This window comes from Sceloporus occidentalis, unplaced genomic scaffold (assembly GCF_023333645.1).
Source record: "Sceloporus occidentalis isolate IW3139 unplaced genomic scaffold, rSceOcc1.0.p SCAF_3, whole genome shotgun sequence".
In the NCBI taxonomy this organism is placed as follows: domain Eukaryota; kingdom Metazoa; phylum Chordata; class Lepidosauria; order Squamata; family Phrynosomatidae; genus Sceloporus; species Sceloporus occidentalis.
In genome coordinates, this window is record NW_028316983.1 from 30969289 (window position 1) to 30990953 (window position 21665).

Genomic DNA, 21665 nt, shown 5'->3' on the forward strand with positions numbered 1-21665 from the left:
GTCCTTCTGAGGAGATTCTAGATGACAGGCTTTGGCTTTGGTGACCACTGTTTTGTCTAGCCTAGCCCAAAGATAAGAGTGGAAGAAACATTTTCTGATACTAGGGGTATAAACCCTGTGGATTAGGGCCCAGTCAAAAGAAATCTGTGCTTGCTAGAACAGTAAAGTGCAAAGTCTGCAAAACCTTCTGGAGAAATTATTTGAACTGGGAAAACCACTCATGGGTACAGCATCAGATTTTGTCAACAGAAATTAATTAATAAAGTACACTTGTTCGGTCTGTATTTCCGTTTAATGATGTTATGGCTATAATGAGACTATCCAGAAAGACTGTACTGTATAATCTAGATTTTTGCAGATACAGTCAGCCCTTCATATCTACAGGGGTTCTATTTCACACCTCTCTTAGCAAAAAGAACAGCTGTCTTATCATGTAGCTCAGGGGTAGGCAACACTTTTGAGCCGGGGGCCGGGTTGCTGTCCCTCAGACAACTCGGGGGCCGAAGCCAAAAATATAAATAATTAAATAATTTTTAAAAAATTAAATAAATAAATAAGCCTGGACAAATGTAGGACAAAACTTTCAAGAGGAGGGTACTTTTTAAATAAAAAATGGAGGACACGCGGATAAAATTGCTGATTTTTTTAAAAATGTTAAGATAAATGCATGTTTCTGAGGCTTCTATAGACAATTGCCCCACCATGCCCCTTGCGTGAGACGCCAAAGGCCCCGGCGGCAATCGGCGGCAGGACCGGGCTGGGGCTGGTCCCAAGGCCTCGACGGGCCGCATCCGGCCCGTGGGCCGCAGGTTGCCTACCCCTGATGTAGCTGGTCTGGTGGTTTCCCCCCATTTTGACATAAAGGAAATAGTACATTTTAAAGACAAGTGCTCTCCCATGGGACCATTAAGTCAATCATCTAAAATATCTATGTGCACCACTGTGGAAAGCTTAGCTACTTCAAATGAAGGCTGCTATGCTTACGTATGTAACATAAAACTAGTTTGATGCACTGTTGAACATTTCATTACAGTACAGGTCTAAACTGAGATCTACAAGATGGTCATGCTTGCCCTCTAGTGGGGGGAAAAATTAAGTAAAAATCCACATTTGGGCAATACTTTAGATTAGCCAGAATACCACAAAACATGTGCAAGATTTCAAAGGCCCAGAACAGACCATGGGTTTGTGGCGGCCTGGGGCCAATTTTAGGATTCCAGAGTGCGCAGCGTCTGCATGCTCCAGAACCTAACAAGTATGGCTGGTGCCATCTTTACATGGCACCATCCATACATGGCGCGCATGCATGACGCGATTGCGGTGCCACATCCACACCTCCGGGTGCCATGCTTGCATCATGGACATGTTACAGTGCACCAATGGTGCACTGATGACGTCATCCCCATGTGTCAAACAGAACCCGGTTTTTCTGGGTTCTTTTTGGTCCGGAGGGATGCTGCACAGTTTGGCTGCTACAGCGTCCCTCGAGAGGGTAAGTAGGCACCTCCAGCCCATCCCTTTGGGGCAGTCTGAGAGCCCCAAACTCTCCAGGATCTTCTAACAGGCTATGTAGTACAAAAAATAAAGGTCTGGATAACTTATACACCTGCACATTTTTCTGAACTTTCTTTTTTGTCCTGATAAAGGTATTGCTGAACTGTAGATTTTCCTTTTCTTTTCTCATAATCCAGCATGACTGTGTTTTCTTTTGTTTTAATAAATTGTGGAGAACTGGAAAGCACACTCACAGCAGAGGTCTTTCTTAACATCTAAGCAAATGGTCTAGATTTAACCCTAGGGTGAAGAATGTGTGGCTCTCCAGATGTTGTTGGACTATAAGTAAGTTATAGGAGTTTATCAAATAGTAGGCTAAGTACCCAAATCCCGTGCAGAAACTGGATTTAAGTTCCAGCAATATCCCACAAAAGCAGGATTGTTTTCAGACACATTGGGGTCATTGAGCATTAATCCGACATTAACCCGCACAGAAAGTGGACAAAATCGGCTGCTTTTTACTTTCAGGATTTTCCCAAAAGTAAAAAGTGGCCGATTTTATCCACTTTCTGTGTGGGTTAATGTAGGATTAATGCTCAATGCATTTGAAAAGGATCCTGCTTTTGTGGATTTAAATCCCATTTCTGCATGGGATTTGGCTGATTCCCTCCCATGTGATAAACTCGTAGGCAGTATGGCCCATGGCCATAGCTGAAGAGAGAGGTAGTTGAAATGGAATGACTCCTGCTTTATATCCAACCCTTGCTTTAAGGCTTAAGCTAATTCAAATCGTGCCTGCGTGGGTCAGAATACTTTGGGAGCAGCTCAGAGTATTCTGCTCTGACATTTCTGTTACAGTGAGCAATCTGTTGCAAGGCTGGGCTGTTCGCATGCATGTCCCACTGTACTGTCTGCTGCTACTGCCGTGGTGCAAGTCACTTGCTCTGAGGTCAGAATGAGGCACCCAATGTCAATCACATGGCTGAGCACCTCAGAGCATGACACCTGCAGCAGCAGCAGCAGGATCTTCTGGGAGGATCCAGGGTAAAAGGTTTTTTTTTTAAGAAACAAAATGTTATAAGGGTTTTAAACCTTGGGTATGGTGTTGAACTGGCCAAATGTTGTCTGGATAGTTTGTACCAGAACTAGGGTTTGACCCCTGCATTGTCTGGACTGGCTGCCATGGGAACAGGGCAAGGACATTTTATTGGCCTGTGAGGACAGGACCTAAGGCTGCAGTGCTACATAAACTCCACTGAAACCAATAGAATGCTTTGTAAATATATTTAGAATTGCATCTGTATCTTCTAACTCTCCCAGTTTAAGGCTGTGGGTATGCAAGGACAAAATTAGCACATATCTAGAACTATTTGGATGCATTTGTTCTCAAATTCTGTTTAACCATTCAGTCTGAGTACTGTGTGTTACTCAAAACTTTGCATATTTGTTCCCAACACTGGAATCCCAAACACTGAAAAGGTGTTTCTTTTGTTATCCTGAACCAGTGATGGTGAACCTTTTAGAGGCCAAGTGCACAAACTGCAACCCAAAACCCATTTATTTATTGCAAAGTTCTGTGTCCCTCTGGCTTTTTAGTAACAAATTCTGGCAAACTCTGTGCTGGGGCAACGGCACATGTGCCCACAGAGAGGGCTCTGACTGCCTCCTTTGGCACGTGTGCCATAAGTTCGCCATCACTGTCCTGAATCTTCGCATCTCTTCTCTTTTTCTCTGGATTAACATGAGTTTCTGACTTCATTTTCTTGTTCATTCTTTCAATCACATGGGACACCTCTGACCTACCTTAGTGTACCTCATGTTATTTCCACTTCTTTCAGGCATAGATTCTCCAGCCTGGATCCATCACAGATAAACATTTGCTATTGCCAGGAAAAGACTTTCCAAAATTATAAACTATTCTGTGTATTTGACCCTGGATGTCTTTGGCAAGTCTCATAGTGTCACTTGAGCAGCCTTGGAACCACCTGTTGTACTATTCAAGAGAACCTGGGTATTCTTAGTTAAATGCATGTCCTAGAGAGGTCTGCTGAGACAATATATCAGCCTAGCACATAAATGTTACCGACAGAGAGAAAATAATTTTTTAAAAGTGCTGATGAAGACATGTTCCCGGTTTGGCACTCTTGACTCCACAGAAATCTAAGGACTTTATCACACAGGGGAAAAAGAGGGAAGAAAAAAGAGTATCCTGACTAAATCGTGCAAGTGCAAGGAAGATTTTCACACAACATTGCACACAATCTCCAGTGAATAACCCGCAATGCTCCAACAACAAACCTTTCACAGGGAACTCGATAGCAGGAATGAAGCGCAATTTTGATAGTGTGAAAGTTAATTGCACTTCATTACTGCTATTGCAAAAGCAACTAGAGATACCCAGAATGCATTGAGGTGGTCGCAATCCATTCTCATTGCCAGGATTAGTTTTGCAGTGGATTTCAGTCTTTTCTTGAGCTATGGAGCAAACAATTTAGTTAACACTGGATTAAAACACTGTGCTGGAGTATTAAATTTTATTTTGCGGTCTTCTTTCTGTGTGGCTGGGAAGAGGATTTGCGAAACCACGCATGCGCAAAATGATCACTTGCGATATGCTAACAACTCATTTATGGATGTGTGTGAAACACCATTGCACTATTATTTTTAATTGTGTGATTGCATGGCTATGTGAAACTATAGAGACATACAGCACTATTGTTGCTTTTTATTTTCATTGCCGCAATTAATGATGATCTGGCCATCATGTGTTCAACTCCTAAGGTTTCACAAAGCCTTTCCTTGGGGCCAAGAAGTGTTTGCCTGGAACAGGGATCTGATTTGGAGCATCAGCTGTTAAACACAAAGTGAAGTGCTGCAATGGTTTCTTACCAGTTTGTTTCTGGGCACAGGCACCACTTTAACTGGCCTGGCTCAAGGCTATGGAATTCTGGGAGTTGGAGTTGGTTGTGGGCCCAGAGCAGAGCTTTGCTCCAACTCCCAGAATTCCATAGCCTTGAGCCAGGCCAGTTAAAGCAGTGCCAAACCGGGTTTATTTCTCCAGTGTGGATGCAGCTGAAGAGGGGACTCATGCCATCTTTCTAAACCTAAGAGTATTTCCAGGTGCATTTCACAAGCCCTATCTATCTGCCTTGTAAACAAGGTGTACATCCTCATGGGCCTTCTTCCTACTACAGATAATAGGACAGAACACCTGTTCTTTTACCAGAGACAAGATGCATGAAATGTGCATCCCTTGCTTCCAAGATTAAAAGTTTGCCCCCCAAGGCTAGCATCCTACAGGCTTCACCTGCACTGCAGAAATAATCCCATTTGACACTGCTTTAACTGTCCTGGCTCACTGCTATGGAGTTCTGGGAACTGTGGTTGGCTGTGGCACCAGAGCTCTCTGACAGAGGAGGCTAAATAGCTCACAAAACATCAGTTCCCAGAATTCCAAAGGAGAGCTCTGGTGTCACAACACACTACAACTTCCAGAATTCCACAGAAGAATTCTGGTGCCACAACAGTTCCATGGCACTGAGTTGAAACGGTATCAAACTGGATTGTTTCCTCAGTGAAGATAACCTCTTCAGTCTTTCACCAATGACTTCTCCACTATGGACCCGGAATATTCCTATCCAGAGATGGAGGTATTCGTCTACATTTTTCTTATCTCTGGTGGCTCCGATTGACTCTCAGGAAAAGCCCCTTCCCATTGGCTGTTGGGAGAGCAGAGGCGGGGCTTAAGGGGGTTTGGTCCGCTTTGTTCTCGTCCGCCATTGGCTAGCAGGAGCCGGTGGTGGGCGGAGCTTGGGCACAGGAAGATGGAGGCGGCCAAGGCGACGCTGCTGCTGGTTTCAGTTCTGAGGGTCCTGGAGGCGGCTTCCCCGGATTCCCTGCGAGAGGAGCTGCTGCTCAGCCCGCTTCCCTCCGGGGATCTGGCCGCCACCTTCCAGTTCCGGACTCGCTGGGACTCGGACCTGCAGCGCGAGGGCGGTGAGCGTCCACACCGCGCAGTTATAGCGCTATGATTCCGCTTTACTAGATTAGAAAGCTGGGCCAAAACTAACAAAATGAACCTCGACAGGGAGAAATGTAAGAAACTTAGGAAGAAAAAATGAAATGCACAGATATAGGAAGGGCGACACCTGGCTGAAGGAGACACGGCTCTGGGAGTCCAAGTGGGTCAGCAGTGCGATGCTGCAGCTAAAAAGACCAATGCGATGTTAGGCTGCATCAATAAAAGTATAGTGTCTAGATCAAGGGAAGTAATTGTGCCACTCTATTCTGCTCTGGTCAGGCCCCACCTGGAATACTGTGTCCAGTTCTGTGAATGAATGAATGAATGAATGAATGAAATTTTATTTCTAGACCGCTATTCCTTGTAGATCACAGCGGTTTACAAAAACACCATCAAAACCAATACATGGCCCAACAATACAAAAACCCACCCATACAATTTAAAAACAATACAAGGGAGGGCTTGTCTTCTTCAGGCAGGCAGTTGGAGCTCTCACCACAATTCAAAAAGGACATTGAGAAACGAGCGTGTCCAAAGGAGGGCGACTCAAATGGTGAAGGGTCTGGAAACCATGTCCTATGAGGAATGACTCAGGGAGCTGGGGATGTTTAGTCTGGAGAAGAGAAGGTTAAGAGGTGATATGATAGCCCTGTTTAAATATTTGAAGGGATGTCATATTGAGGAGGGAGGAAGCTTGTTTTCTGCTGCTCCAGAGAACAGGACCCGGAACAATGGATTCAAAGCTACAGGAAATAGATTCCATCTCAACATTAGGAGGAACCTTTTGACAGAGAGCTGCTTTACAGTGGAACACACTCCCTTAGAAAGTGGTAGAGCCTCCTTACTTGGAGGTCTTTAAACAGCGGCTGGATGGCCATTTTGATTGTGATTTCCTGCATGGCAGAATGGGGTTGGACTGGATGGGCCTTGTGGTCTCTTCCAACTCTATGATTCTGTGGTTCAAGGTTACCCAATGGGTTTCATGGCCAAGCTGGTATTCGAATCCTGGTCTCCACTCTCCAAACTGCAAATCCAGACCTAAATAACCTAAAGGCACTAAATCCCCTTTGACCTTGTAAGCTAAGGAGAGTCAGTCAGTTAGTATGTGGATGGGAGACCGCCAATGAATGCCAAGTGCTGTAGGCTATATTTCAGAGGAGGAATCGGCGAAAACACCTGTGATTCCTTGCCTAAGAAAACCCTGTTCATGGGGTCACCATAAGTCAACAGGTGACTTGAAGGCACACAAGGCACAGACTGCAAATTCAAGGATTTCACAGGATGCAGCCACTGGAATCAGAATGCTATAATGGCTTAGTGTGAAAGGGCCCTTGGGATTTGTAATTCGGGGGCACTGGAGCCCTCTGGCTAAGACCTGTATATGCCACTCCTTAAACTGCCAGTCACAGGATCCCGTAGTGTGGAACCATGCCAATTAAAGTGGAATAATAGTGCTATAACACTGTAATGTGAATGAGTTGGTGGAGCATACAGCTATTGTGCAGCAGACTTATTGTGGGAAATGGGGTGTCATTCTTGCACTTGCTAAACTAAAACCTTTTGCTTTATTTCAGTGAGTTCACAACAACCCCATGAGATAGATTCACCTAAAGCAGAATAACATACAAAATCATACAAATCAATTTTAGCAGAGGCTTGAAGCTGGCTCCCCCCAAATTCCTGTTTAAAACTCACCAACACACTTCTGTCATTTTCATATGTTTTGTTAAGGGAAGGGAAGTTTCTCTCTGTATGGAGCTTTAACTTGAATAAATAGGGGAATATTGGGCTTAAGTTCCTCCTTGCCTTCTGTCTGTGGACAGAGAGACTTAAATACACACACATGCACACAAGGAAATAGCCACAGATATGTCCTCAATAAAAAGATCATCGTTCTTTAACCTGGTTTCCTCCAACAGGGGATGATGGGAATTCAGAGCCAGTCCACATGGAAGCCAACAGGTTATTAAAACCTGTCATATGGTGAGGTGGATGATGGATGGACATGGGCAGCATTATCACTGTTAATCATGTTGATGGGTATTGGTTCCAACAACATCTGATGGTTGATAGGTTTCTGCTGTAACTGCTATAGTATGTTGTCTTGTGTGTTGTGTGCCTTCAAGTTGTTTCAGACTTATGGGGACCCTAAGGTGAACCTGTCATAGCATTTTCTTGGCAAGTTTCTTCAGAGGAGGTTTGCGATGGCCTTCTCTGGAGGCTGAGAGAGTGTTACTTGCCCATGGTCACCCAGTGGGTTTTATGACCGAACTGGGAATTGAACCCTGCTCTCCAGAGTCATAGCCCAATACTCAAACCACTGTGCCATGCTGGCACTCTTACCTGGAGGCATTTCTGTGCAGTCTTCACATTGGCATGCTTGGGAATAAGTCTGAAACAACTTAATATTTAAGCCTCCCTGAGTCTCAATTTTGGAAGAAAGGTGGGATAATAATAATAATAATAATAATAATAATAATAATAATAATAATACAAAGCTAAGGAACAACAGATCTCTGTTGGGATGTCAACAGAACTACCTTGCACTGTAGTATTGAGTAATATCCTATTGAATCTTGAATGCAATCAGATTTACTTCCAAGTACATATACAAAGGATCACCCCCTTGCTCTCAAACACACTGTCTACAATCTCTTCATTTGTTGATATTGCAGTTCAAAATGCTGTGTGATAATATCTGTTTTACAGAATAATTCCCAAATGTGTTTATTGGTAATTGGAAATAAGAAATCCATAGAATTCATTTAGACCAGACTAATGTTAGTTCTCATCTTTGGGAATAGAGATAGGACTATCTCATCCTCTAGATGTTGATACGTCAACTCCCAAGCTCTAGTGGGTGTATCCAATTGTAAGGGGTTGTGGGTTTCTCCGTCCAAAAACATCTAGAGGGCCAGAGTCTCACTTCTAGTTTAACATTATTTGTGAACTACTTTTAGGGTTATTATGTTCTCCTAAGAGAACCCTGTACCAAGGAACAATGCACAAAGTCGAAGAAGGCGTACTGACCTGGTCAGTTTGGTGCATGGATGGGAATCATGTAACCCTGCAGATGCTGTTGGACTGGAAGTCCAAGCACCTCTACCCAGCCTAGCCAATGGTGAGGAATGCTGGGAGTTTCAGTTAGCAGCATCTGAAGGACTACATGATTCCTGTCCCCTGGCTTGCAGGAGTGTCAGTGGGAATGTAGTAAGGCTTATCCTACCTGGAGCATGGAATTGGACTGCATGATGGGAAGGACTCAGGGCTTGGAAAAGTGATTTTTTGCGAGATAATCCCTTATTTAGTATCGTGACTGTAGTGGCTGAGGATACTAGATGTTGTAATCCCAAAAAGATACTTGTCTAGGGTCTTTGGGTGGAGTAGTGGGTTGGGTGTTGGGGCAGATGAGGTTGGAGGCCAAGGGATTCTGTTTTAACTTCTGCTCTTCTTCTTCCCTTTTCTACAGTTTCTCATTACCGGTTGTTCCCCAAAGCCCTGGGACAGCTCATTTCCAAATATTCTGTGCGTGAGTTGCACCTCTCTCTCACTCAAGGCTTCTGGCGTACGCGGAGCTGGGGGCAGCCTTACTTGCAGGCTCCTGCTGGGGCTGAGCTCTGGGTCTGGTTTCAAGACTCTGTCACTGAGTAAGTGCCTGAGCTGCTGTTTGTTTCTTTAATGGGCCCTCTTTCTCAATAACGGGCAGTCATACAAGGTTGTTAGACTTTGGCTCCTGCTCCCCATTTCCTGACCTGTAACATATGCGGACTAGGAGGAAAAATGTATTTTGGAAGACTGATAAAAGAAGAAAACAATTTGAAGTTGAAGGCTTTTACGGCCGGCATCCATAGTGCATTACGCCCAGCAGAACCCTAAATGAAAGTCACTCCCAGTTTAGGTTTTTGGGCATTTTTTGTTTCTTGCGTTTCTGATTTTTTTTTCTAGGATAGTTCCTCAATTTTTGTGTTGGGAAAGCCTTAAGGTGTCCAGCAGAGGTCTCGGGGTCCACATAAATGCTTCTAAGAACAGGATGTGGCAAACAGGTTGTCTTAGAGACAGCCTCCAGAAGGGCTGGAAAACTTCTGCCTCATGGCTTATTGTTTACAATACAGTACAATAGCCTTCCCTAATCCAATACCCTTCAGATGTTTTGGGCTGCAATTCCCATAATCTCCAACCAATTTGTGTTAACTGGGGATGATGTGGGGTGGTAGTCCAACACACCTTAAGGGCACCAGGGTCAGAAAGGTTGGCATAGATGATCCATTGGCTGTTGCATAGCACTTAACAAGATTGGGTAATCTTTGCATATCAGCACTGTGAATGTGTAGCACTCTCGTGATATGTAGTAGTCAAATGAGAATGGAACCCACATTTTCCATTTATTCTTCAGCCTTTATATATTGCTTTTTCTGAGATACGCAGTGGCACCTGAAATGTATTCAGCCTAAACCACATCTTAAACTTTAAAACAGATATACTGTAGGTCCAAAACACACTGCAGCAATAACCCAGTTTAGAGTGCTTTAACTGCACTGCCTCAGTGCTAGGGAATCTTGGGAATTGTAGTTTATTGTGGCACCAGAGCTCTCTTGACAAGGAAGGCTAAATGTCTCATAAAACTACAGTTCGCAGAATTCCCTAGCATTGAGCCAGGGCAGTTAAAGTGGTCTCAAAGTGGATTATTTCTTCAGTGTGTTTTGGATTTTAGTTTCAAAAGGGATGATAAAAGACGTCTTGTAAGTTTCAGGCAATCCTCTCTCTCTCCCCCCCCCCCCCCCCCCCGAACATATGTAACTGCTTATGCTATATTTTCTCTCATCTAGTGTTGACAAAGCTTGGAAAGACCTTAGTAATATCCTCTCAGGGATATTCTGTGCCTCCTTGAACTTCATTGATTCCACCAACACTGTTACTCCAACAGCATCCTTCAAACCCTTGGGACTAGCAAATGGTAAGAAACTGTATTCATCTTATTTATCTGTATATTTAACAAGACACACTATAAAAACAAAGTATTGGAGTCATCAAGTATCATTTAAAACATAACAATAGTGCTATTTCTTTTTTATATTATTTTTATTCAGTATCATATAAATGAAAATAACACATTATCTGATATCACCATTACTCAAAAACACATTCAATAGCAGTAGCAATAGCAAGTACATTCCTATACTGCTTATCAATCCTCTTAAGCATGCCCTAAGTGGTTTACAATGTGTTAGCTAATTAAAGAAATCTCTTCAGACAAAATCATAACAAGGTATTTGAATACAAATAACTGAGAATTTATTTCTGATTTTTAACTAATAAATAAAAAGTTTCCTTATATTGTATTTGTTTCTGATAGTATAATTAAAATCCCCTAACACTACAGTGAGAGCCAGCTTGGCATAGTTGTTTGGGTGCTGGACTATGACTCTGAAGACCAGAGTTTGATTCCCGTTGGGTGACCTTGGGCAAGTCACAGCCTGTCAGCCTCAGGGGAAGGCAATGGGAAACCACCTCTGAACAACTCTTGCCAAGAAAACCCCGTGATAGGGTTGCCTTAGGGACACCATAAGTCAGAAACGACTTGAAGGCACACAACAACAACAGATGCTACAATAGTGCAATTTCTGTACAGCAACAAAACATTTAAAAATTCAACCTAGCATAAATATACATGCCCTTAATACATAACAATGCCAAGTTAAAATATATATTTAAAAAGGAGCCAATAAACAACCAGCAAGTAGAGGAGACAAAACTGTTATCAAAACTTTGGTGACTTGTTTGTGCTTGTGTTTTCTTACTGATGTCAGTGCTTCTTGTACACTCATTTAGTAATTCTTAACAATCTGTTTTATGTCAGTCTGTGCTGAAAGTGTGGGACTTGTATTCCAAAACATCTAGTGGGCCAAATATTACATATTCAGACCTAGTGTGTTCATAGTTGAGGCAGGACACAGAATCATAGATTTGGAAGAGACCAAAAGGGCCATCCAGTCCAACTGCCTGCCATGCAAGAAGACAAAATCAAAGCACTTCTGACAGATGGCCATCCAGCCTCTGTTTAAAAACCTCCAAACAAGCAGATTCCACCACATTCTGAGGCAGTGCCTTTCATTGTTGATCAGCTCTTACCATCAAGAAGTTCTTCGTAATGTTTAGGTAGAATCTCTTTTCCTGTAGCTTGAATCCACCGCTCCGTGTCCTAGTCTCCAGAGCATTACAGAGCATCAGAAAATAAGCTTGCTCCATCCTCAGTATGATTCTTCAGTTGATTTCTAGATTTCTAGAAGTTGCATTTCATCATGTCCTTCAGTGGATTTTATTTATTTATTTATTTATTTATTTATTTAAAAATTTGATCTAATATTAAGATAATTCACAATATAAACTATTCAGGAACTACCTTCAGAGGAAAGCAGGTCATCTGACTGTCAGTAAGATTGAATCATACAGCACCAGGGCAACCCATTTCAAACTGGCTTCAGGACAGGCTTTGGGGTTGAGACTGCCGTGGTTGCCTTGACCGACGATCTGCGTCTGAGCATCGACAGGGGTAGTGTGACCTTGTTGGTGCTCCTAGACCTCTCAGCGGCTTTCGACACAATAGATCATGGCATCCTCTTGGACCGGCTGAGGGGGTTAGGTATCGGAGGCACTGCATTGCAGTGGTTCCGGTCCTTCCTCTCGGGCAGGTCCCAGAGGGTGCTGCTCGGGGACAGCTGCTCCAGTAAAAGGGAGCTCACCCGTGGGGTTCCACAGGGTGCTATACTGTCCCCGATGTTATTTAACATCTATATGAAGCCGCTGGGTGAGATTATTCAGAGTTATGGAGCTGGGTGTTATCAGTACGCTGATGACACCCAGATCTATTTCTCCATGTCTCGTTCGTCGGCCTCGAATTCTGATGGCGTCTCTTCTCTCAGTGAATGTCTTCGGGCAGTAATGGGCTGGATGAGGAAAAACAGATTGAAACTGAATGCGGACAAGATGGAGGTGCTCATGGTAGCAGCCCCGAAACCAAGAATTGGGTTGCAATCCCCAGTCCTGGATGGGGTCACACTCTCCTCCAGTGACTGTGTTCGCAGTCTGGGGGTGCTCCTTGACTCGTCGCTCCTGATGACAAATCAGGTAAATGCGACAGTCAAGAGCACCTGTTATCAGCTTCGGCTGATACGCCAACTGCGCCCTTTTCTGGAAGTAAGGGATCTCGAGACTATTGTACACGCGCTGGTAACCTCATGTCTAGATTTCTGTAATGCGCTCTACATGGGGCTACCCTTGTGCTTGATTCGGAAACTGCAATTAGTGCAGAATATGGCGGCCAGAGTAGTGTCAGGAACATCGAGGAGGGACCATATTACTCCGGTATTAAAGTCCCTCCACTGGCTGCCTATTAGTTTCCGGGCCCAGTACAAGGTGTTGGTTATCACCTTTAAAGCCCTAAATGGCTTGGGTCCAAACTATCTCAGGGACCGCCTCCTCCCATATAATCCTCCCCGCACACTCCAGTCCTCTGGGAGGAATTTGCTGCAGCCTCAAAGATCTAGGCTTTCGGCTACCTCCCAGAGGGCTTTTTCTGTTGTCGCCCCCAGATTGTGGAACGACCTGCCGGACGAGATCCGTCAACTGACATCTTTAGACGGCTTTATAAAGGCTGTCAAGATGGATCTCTTCCGGCAGGCCTTTCCTGGATAGATAATCCCACCCTCAAGAACCCTCTTCTCATGACAGTCCCTAAGGTCCTCTCTGGAAATTTGAGTGGATTGCTGCCACAGTTTGCTGTTTTGTTTTTGTCTGTTTTGTAATGGTGTGTATGTGTTATGTTGTTTAATTTGTTGGTTTTAATTATAAGTGATTTAATAACTTTTTAAGGGGGGGAGAGGGAAGTTTTTGTATATATTGTATTGTATTTTATTATTGTTAGCCGCCCCGATTGACCTCAAAGGGGTGGGATATAAATAAAAAATTTATTTATTATTTATTTTATTTTTTATTATGTTGACTTGTTAGCAATCGTGGGTTCAAACTTATATTTCCTTTCCTTTCATTAGATTGGCACTGGTAGTACAAAAGGATTAATACCAAAACATGAGATAACTAAACTGTATTTACAAAAAAAATGCTTTAGCAATCTATAAGGAGCATAATCTTGTAAGTATTTGTAAATATATCTATGATCATAATTTTGTTAAGATTGCTACAACATTTTGAAGATCAAAAAGTGATTAAATATCGAAGTGGTAATTTAACTTAATAGAAAAAAAGGTGACCAGTCAATCCCCTCCTCCCCAATTTTTCTTTGCTGTTGCTGATAAACTCTGAAAGTCTTGTTAGTGTTTAACATTTCCAAAACTTTCACCCACCATTTTATATGTGATGGAATAGAAATATTTCTCCATGTTTTTGCTGTCATAAACCTTGCACCAGTTTATTTGAATTTGTGATGCTTTCATGTTTCTTTGATCTCTGCAAATAAACACAGGTGCTCCTTTGCATTACTGGGAGCTAGTCAGACTCCATTCCCCCCCCCCCCCAATAGAGGTTGGAATCATTCAAGTGCTTTGAGAGAGCTGTTAAGTGACACATAACTGGCTATCAGTAGTCTCATCCTTTTGTTCTTTCACTTAGTGACAGATCATCGATTCCTACGGTATGCTGTGCTGCCCCGTGAAGTTGTATGCACTGAGAACCTCACCCCCTGGAAAAAATTGCTGCCATGCAGCTCCAAGGTGAGGGCCACATCTTGTGGATATGGTACCTTGAACCACCACATAGTGTAACTCCCCCCTCCCATTTTTATCCTGGGGAAAAATACATTTGGACACGTTCAACTGTGGGCTCAGAGTTATTCCTTCATATCTGAAGCAAGTAGTTAGACATTGAGACAAATAGTTATCACTGACTGCATAGTTCCTAGGCTTGAATTCTATAGGGTAGCAGTTAAGTCATTTCCCTTCCTTTTTTCCCTAGGCTGGCCTGGCAGTTTTGTTGAAGGCTGAGCGCTTGTTTCACAGCAGCTATCACTCCCAGGCTGTACACATCCGACCCATTTGCAGGGTGAGTCTGGCTGTCCTTAGTACATCAATAGCTTGGAAGAGCTGGGGACAAGATCTCCAAAACTGACTTCACTTATTAACTGTGGATGCTTAGTCTCTTATAAACTGCTTCCCTTATAACTATGGATGATATGGGTACTTTGGCAAGTGGGATCATGGCATGGAGCTAATGGATCCATCTTCCAGAATGACGATCTGCATTTCTTTCAAGGATGCAAAGGTTTAAGTTGAGATGAGTGAGAATTTTCAGTATATTTCTATAAATAATTACCAACATTCAGAGGTTTGTTCATATTCATAATGGAAGAAACTTGTGTTTTAAAAAAGTGGGAAAACTAAAACAAATATATTTGTCTGTCTAGGACCAAACAGCAATTTGGGGTTGAATTCCTCTGTAGTAATCTATATTGGTGCTGGTTGCTACCACTCCCCAAGTTTCCTCTTCTTTGCCCTCTATATGGCAGGCTGGTAAAACATGCTAAAATGTTGCTGAGAATACTTTATCTATTTCAGGCTGGAACATGGTACCTGTTGAACGTGTCTGCTGCAAATGCAGGAGAACTTTGTTTGAACTGATTTTTGAAGAATTTACCAGCATTTTCAAATGTATTTCTGTCAAGAATGGAAAGAACTTAAAGTTTAAAAATTGCAAAAGTGGGAGAAAATGATAGTTTTTTGCATCCTTCTCATCAACTCTCCCAAACCATCTTTAAGCTATCTGATGTTTTGTTTTGTTTTCCTGTGTTGAGCATGTCTTAAGGTTAAAAAAAACCCAGAACCTCAGTTATGTACATTTGTGTATATTTTGCCATAGCTAGCAGATTTTTTAGAACAGGAAAATATGTTCTTCTCTTTCGGGGAATGGCATTGCAATATAGAAACTGTTGTTATTTTTTAACATTTGAATACACTTCATATTTCTGTTTTTACTTTTAGGATGCCTCTTGCCTCACTGTGTCATGGGAACTCAGACAAACTCTCACTGTTGTCTTTGATTCTTTTGCTAGTGGCCATGGAAAGAAAGGTAAATGAGTTTGCCCTCTAATATTGAGAATGGCTGCTTTTGTTGCTCTTTAGTCATCTCTTAACAGACTTTTATGTTTCCCTGCAGATTGGTCCCTCTTTAAGATTTTCTCTCGTACTCTTACTGAAGCATGTCCTCTGGCGTCTCAAAGCAAAGTTTATGTTGACATTTCCAGTAGAGGCCAGGTAAACTTTCATTTTCAACCATATTCTTCTAGTAAGACTAGACCATCCATGATAAGAGAAGGCATTCAAATACACTTTCTACTGAGTTTCATTTATTGTTTCCATAGCATAACTTGCTGGGAATGGAAGAGTACTCATCACTTAAAGAATTAAAGATAGCTTAGAGAGAGTAGCAGCAGTATTGTTAAGTAGATTCTAGTAACTGGAATGCACCTCATCTCTTACCCACCTTTCCTAACCTCTCTGAGGTTATGCTTAGGGATCTTTCAACCTCTTCTTTTCCACCCATTTATTATCTCACTTCCATTAAGTTAAACAATCTTATTGTCTGGTGTTAACTTATCTTCTTTAGGTACCTTCCTGGTATTTAATGCAGTTTTTTCAATAATGCTTTAGTTTATTTCTTTGGCCATTGCTGTCTTTACTATTTAATCAGAATTTTGCTAGCTGGTATACATGTGCATTCTCCATTGTAGCCATGTCCTGAAATGGGTTTTACTTTGACTTCTATTTAAGTGAAAGAGCCCTGATGAAAGCTGCACTGAGTGCTGAGTATTCATATTGAGAGACCATTTGAACATGTAGGATATGGGTAGGCATTTGATATTTTCCAGAGCTTTTCAACTACAATTCTTATAATCCCATACAATTTGCTGTGCTAGCTGGGAAGTATGAGAATTGTAGTCTAAAATATCTATATTGTACCTTTTAGTGTGGATTATATGTTACTGGGTTTGCTGTCTTTATGATTACAGTTGGCCCTTCTTATACACTGATTTTTAATACACAGATTCAAGCATCCATAGCTTGAAAATGTTCAAAAAAAGTATAAATTTCAAATATCAAACCTTGATATTCCATTTTTTTTAAGGGACACCATTTTGCTATGTCATTATATTTAATGAGACTTGAGCATACACGGATTTTGTTATCCACAGGGGATCTTGGAACCAAATCCCAGTGTATAACAAGGGTCCACTATACTTTTACTGTTGTTAGCCACCTGGATTCCCTGTGATGGGGCGGGATACAAATAAATCTATATTATATATATATTAGTATTATTACTAATGGTGGTTTCTCTTATGTTTTCAGGAGAAAGAACTTATGGAGGTTTCCCCAGCTCCTTTGTCTGTACATGAAGCATCTGTCCAAGGAGAGAGGAGGACCTATGCAGTCTATGACCTTCTGAATCCCTTACTCTTCAATGGTTCTCGCAGCCTCAATGTGCACTTAAAATGGAAACGACCTCAAGATGGTTGTGAGTGCCAGGATCCAACCCCATACTTCTACCAACTACAGGAGTCTCCCCCCCCCTCATCCTCCTCCCAACCCACTGTACTATCTGAAGATCTGCCAGAAGGTTTCTTGGCTATCTCTAACAGATTGTGAGAGTGTGCAAAGGAAGTAGATAACCATCAATAGTAGTACACTATTGGATCTTCCCTGCAAAGTAGGATCAGCCTTCATTTTAATATCACAATAGGTGACAAGAACTGTCCTTCTGTCCAGAAATTCTCTGACGAGTGCTCTCAGGGCATTGGGTTGGATACTGCTGCTGCAGCTTGAATTCTAATCCACTTTTTCATCTTCTCCTTGCAGTGGATCTGCCAGCACCTGTGCTCCACACTCAACGCTATGTGAGTGGCTATGGCCTTCAGACAGGAGAAATCAGCACCCTTGTCTATAACACACACCCATACCGAGCTTTCCCTGTTTTGCTGCTGGAGACAGTGCCCTGGTATCTGAGGCTCTACATCCACACACTGACCATTATCACAAAAGGAAAGGAAAATAAACCAAGTAAGATTTAGCCTCTCTAATGTGTGCCTTCTCATGCCATGCTGCTGGTGGAAAGAAAGGCATTTTGCTTTGTAGAAGCAAATAGTGCACATGTGTCACTGTAGACTCTTTGTTACCTTTGATTGGTCACTGTCCATGTGGTAGCTCTCCATGGATATTTGGACATTGAGATCTGGACTGAGTGGAACAAATGTGTTTGTTACAACCAAACATTTTGGAAGCCATAGTGTATGAGGATAGAACTGCACAAGCATGTTCCTCTCCCAGCCTTTCTGTAGCATGCTGACGTTGGCTCTGAGACCTGGTATGTTTAAATCTGAGGTCCATGTTTCATAAGTGTAGGTGTGCATAGGGTTGCGGCTGGGCGTGTACTCCTATAGTGACTTATTTGGAAGCCAGCGAGTTCAACTAGTTTACCCTCAAGTGTAAAGTGAGAGGTTGGGCAAGCCTGGTTAGAGCCAGCCAACTATAGATCATGGAATGCTGTGAAGCAGGGGCTGTGGAAGAAAGGACATATGGGCTGGTCTGTTAAAGAGTCACAAAGGAGCATGATGAAAAAGGGTTAGTTAAGGCAGTCAAAGACAGAATAAAGATCCTAATAGGGTTTGGGGAGCTGGGAATGTGGAAAGAGTTCAGGGATTTCATGTTTAACTTAATTGTTATGTAATACTGTTATTTTCTACAACTGTGTCTGACTGTTTATATTTAAGACTGAGAAGGGAAGACTGCTCACACTTTACCACATTGAACCCATTGATCAACATCGTCATTTGTCCAGTATAGTCTTCATCTTGAGGCCTGAATACCAGATTAAGGGAGAGCTATTGAGGGTAAAAGGAGAAAATAAGTGATAGGAAGTGAAAGGCTGGAACTAGGGCCAAACTGAAGAGGGATTCTGTCACATCAGATAAACAGGCAGATTATGACCTCAGTTTGTTTTTCTGTTCTTGACTGTGCTTAATCTGAGTCCACAAGAGTTGATATTCCAAACAAGAAAAAACAGACTGGCAGAGAAATTTGCTATGCTCAGAGTTCATCCTTCTTGCTTAAAGTCACTGTAGAGATGCTGGGAGGTCAGCCAGGGCTGTGTAAGAGTGTTACTCAAACATCCAGGAAGCCTTTTATTTATGTATTTGACAAAGTGTTGTGTGATGATCACATGTCTTTGATGCTAGGTTATATCCACTATCAGCCTGCTAAAGATCGGCAGCGGCCCCATCTTCTGGAGATGTTGATCCAGCTGCCAGCAAATTCTGTCACAAAGATCACCATCCAGTTTGAGAGAGCCTTGCTGAAGTGGACAGAATACACTCCTGACCCCAACCATGGCTTTTATGTAAGGTAAAGCTGCAGTATTCCTTAGCCAGACACTGTCTGAGTTTGTTTCCATTGGGTCTGGCTGTGCTATCTTGGGACTCTTAATTGTTTCTAATCTCAAAAGGTGCAAAGATTGTATTCAGCTTCTTTCCCTCTCTCGAACTGTAGTTCATCTGTCCTGAGTTCCCTGGTGCCAAGTGTCATTGCAATGAAAGAAGAAGAGGAAGAGCTAAGTCCACTCTTTGCTTCATTGTGAGTGCATTTAAAAGGGATAAGGGATGGATGGCAAAAAATACCTTGCATGGAATTGATACTGTTCTGGGGTTCCAATGAAGCTGCCTATATTTGAGGTCATACTACCTGACAGTATTGCCCAGATTGGTCTTTACTGACAGACAGTAGTTCTGCAAGATCTGCTGAGTGTTATCCCTCTCCCCCTACATGCACATTCGCAATGCTGGGGTGAAGTGAGCACGTTACATAACCGGTGCTATCTTTGATCATTATTCTCAAATCATTGATTGGAGATAACACACAATTTCTTTTCTGGGGACAAGATGGCGATACCCCAATACTCTACAGGCTATGTATTCTGGGCATCTCTGTAGTGGATTAGGCCTCAGGGCTGGAGGTCTCTCACTCCTGGCCTAAACATTGCTTGAACTCATGGTGCTCATTGTGTAACTAGTATTTCCAGAGTACTAATAAAACATCTTGTACTCTTTAATAGTGAATATGTCCTTGTGTCTTCTAACCTATGTATATTTATATAAGCTAAAATTTGGGGAAATACAGTATTTCATGGAGTTATACATAGCAGAAATTGCCTGAGACTGAGGATCAGTTCAGTTATTGATGTGGCACAGTGGAAGGTAAGTGTTGCTTCTTTGAAAAGCACTTGCATATCATAACTTTCCATTTGCAAATTTAGTCTGGCAGTTTTAGTTGGAAGCTGCTTTTCAAACAAATGGCGTTCTGTTTCTCCCACATGATCTCCAAATGTGCCATTTGAAATGATACAACTGCAGGATTGCACCACAACAGTATCTGACTCTAAAGCCTCAGCTGATATTATCCTTCTCCCTTTGACCTGCCAGGTTTCCTTCCTCTGAGGGCTCAAGCTACTTTGTGCGTCTGTACACGGAACCGCTGCTAGTAAACCTGCCAACACCAGACTTCAGTATGCCATACAATGTCATCTGCCTGACTTGCACTGTGGTAGCTGTATGTTATGGCTCCTTCTATAACTTGCTGACCAGAACCTTCCAAGTGGAAGAACCTAACAGAGGAGGCCTAGCCAAGCGACTGGCAAACATCATCCGTAAAATTAGAGGTGTCCCACCTCTTTGAGGGCAGCTGGTGATTGCACTTTTTGAAGTTTTGGGAACTCTATAAGCCAGGAATTGCAGTAGCAAAGCTGTGCGAGGACTAAACAAGATACTGGGCCCACTAGTTCCTTCATACCTAAGAGATCCACCATTTTCCCTGGTTTATGGCAGGCATACACAAATACTGATCTTTGGACTATATTTATTTACAAAATTGCAAGGAGAAAGGATTGTTCTTTTAAGAGGTAACTTTAATGGCCTGTTGAAAGTCACCTATGCCTGGACATTTGTACCCTTGGCCTTAATGAACTGAAGCCACTTCTCTTCTCTAGCCAACCTGGATTTGTTTCCCCATGCAACCACTGACACCATGTTGCTCATATAGCTTTAGCTGCCATGTGAAAAATATTGCTAACTATTCAGTTTGTGGGGAGTGAAAAAAAAATGACAAAAATTGTGATAGTAGAAACAAAATAAGTGACATCTAAAGAGAAAATAACTGCTGGACCTGAGGGTGGCATGCATAGGTATGTAATTTTGGCAGGTTGTTGCTTGTCATTTTTGTAGAAGAGAGTGATGGGGTACAGGGACACAGGTGTGGCAGAGGAAATTAAAGCTTATAGGAGGGGTTGTTAGTGGTTTTGGAACACAGTATGGTCAGGTAGGGCAAGGTAGTCTGAAATAAATAAATAAATAAATAAATAAATAAATAAATAAATAAGCAAGCCATGTTGTAAGAGACTGAGCAACCCTCCAGATGTTGTTGAATTGCAGTTTCATAAGCCCTGGCCAGCATAGCCAAAGGATAATGGGAATTGCAGTTCAGCAACTTCTAGAAGGCCACAATTACTGGTACCTGGTTAAGACTTAAGGCTACATTTGGGAGTGTGTGAATGAACATTGTATAGTAAGGGAAGCCCTCCTCCTCACAAAATGTTTGTAAGAAATGGTTGAAGAATTCAAGAAATAAATGCTTTGTGGTGTCTATGTCCTTAGAAATTCTATGTTTTCTTGGTTAACTCAGCTCTGTTATTTCACAAATCACTTTGAGTGATGGGAGTTCCATGTAAGCCAGTGGCCAAGTAAATAAGATTGTGCCATTGGTCTTCTGCTAGTCCTTGTGGTTTTGAAATGGCTGTAGAGAAAGATAAGACCACTCTGAAGTGTTGCTTCTATTCTGCCAGCCTGCTTGGTAGAAAGTAGTTTACTAAAAAATAAAAACAAACCACCAAAATATTTTTCTTCTTCTGTAGCCACCATGGAAATTCAGGTTACTAGATTCTTCGTAGGCTAGTCAAATCAACTGCAGACCGAGATAATTTGTGGGCTTATTAACAAGACTAGTTTCTTGTCCAACATGTTCTGGGTTGCATTACAGAATTCCTAATCAGTACCTTACATTGCTGCATAACAATCTTCTGTTTCCCTTCCAGGTGTGTG

General features: G+C 42.3%; 1 protein-coding gene across 1 annotated transcript; it reads left to right on the forward strand.

The window, feature by feature from the left end:
- The first annotated feature begins 5309 nt into the window (after positions 1–5309).
- PIGT (phosphatidylinositol glycan anchor biosynthesis class T) lies at positions 5310–21230 on the forward strand. Its single transcript, XM_089513961.1, has 12 exons — positions 5310–5490; positions 8985–9162; positions 10342–10469; positions 14141–14241; positions 14483–14569; positions 15505–15592; positions 15680–15777; positions 16873–17038; positions 17380–17580; positions 18756–18921; positions 19066–19149; positions 19995–21230. The coding sequence occupies exons 1-12, from the start codon at positions 5319–5321 to the stop codon at positions 20245–20247; spliced, it is 1722 nt and encodes a 573-aa protein (XP_089370087.1). The 5' UTR covers positions 5310–5318; the 3' UTR covers positions 20248–21230.
- The last annotated feature ends 435 nt before the right edge of the window (positions 21231–21665 follow it).

Coding starts and splice junctions, on each gene's coding strand:
- PIGT (XM_089513961.1), top strand. CDS start 5,319: ATGGAGGCGGCCAAGGCGACGCTGCTGCTGGTTTCAGTTCTGAGGGTC. Junction 9,163..10,341: donor TTTCAAGACTCTGTCACTGA/GTAAGTGCCTGA, acceptor TCTCTCATCTAG/TGTTGACAAAGCTTGGAAAG. Junction 17,581..18,755: donor AGGAAAGGAAAATAAACCAA/GTAAGATTTAGC, acceptor CTTTGATGCTAG/GTTATATCCACTATCAGCCT.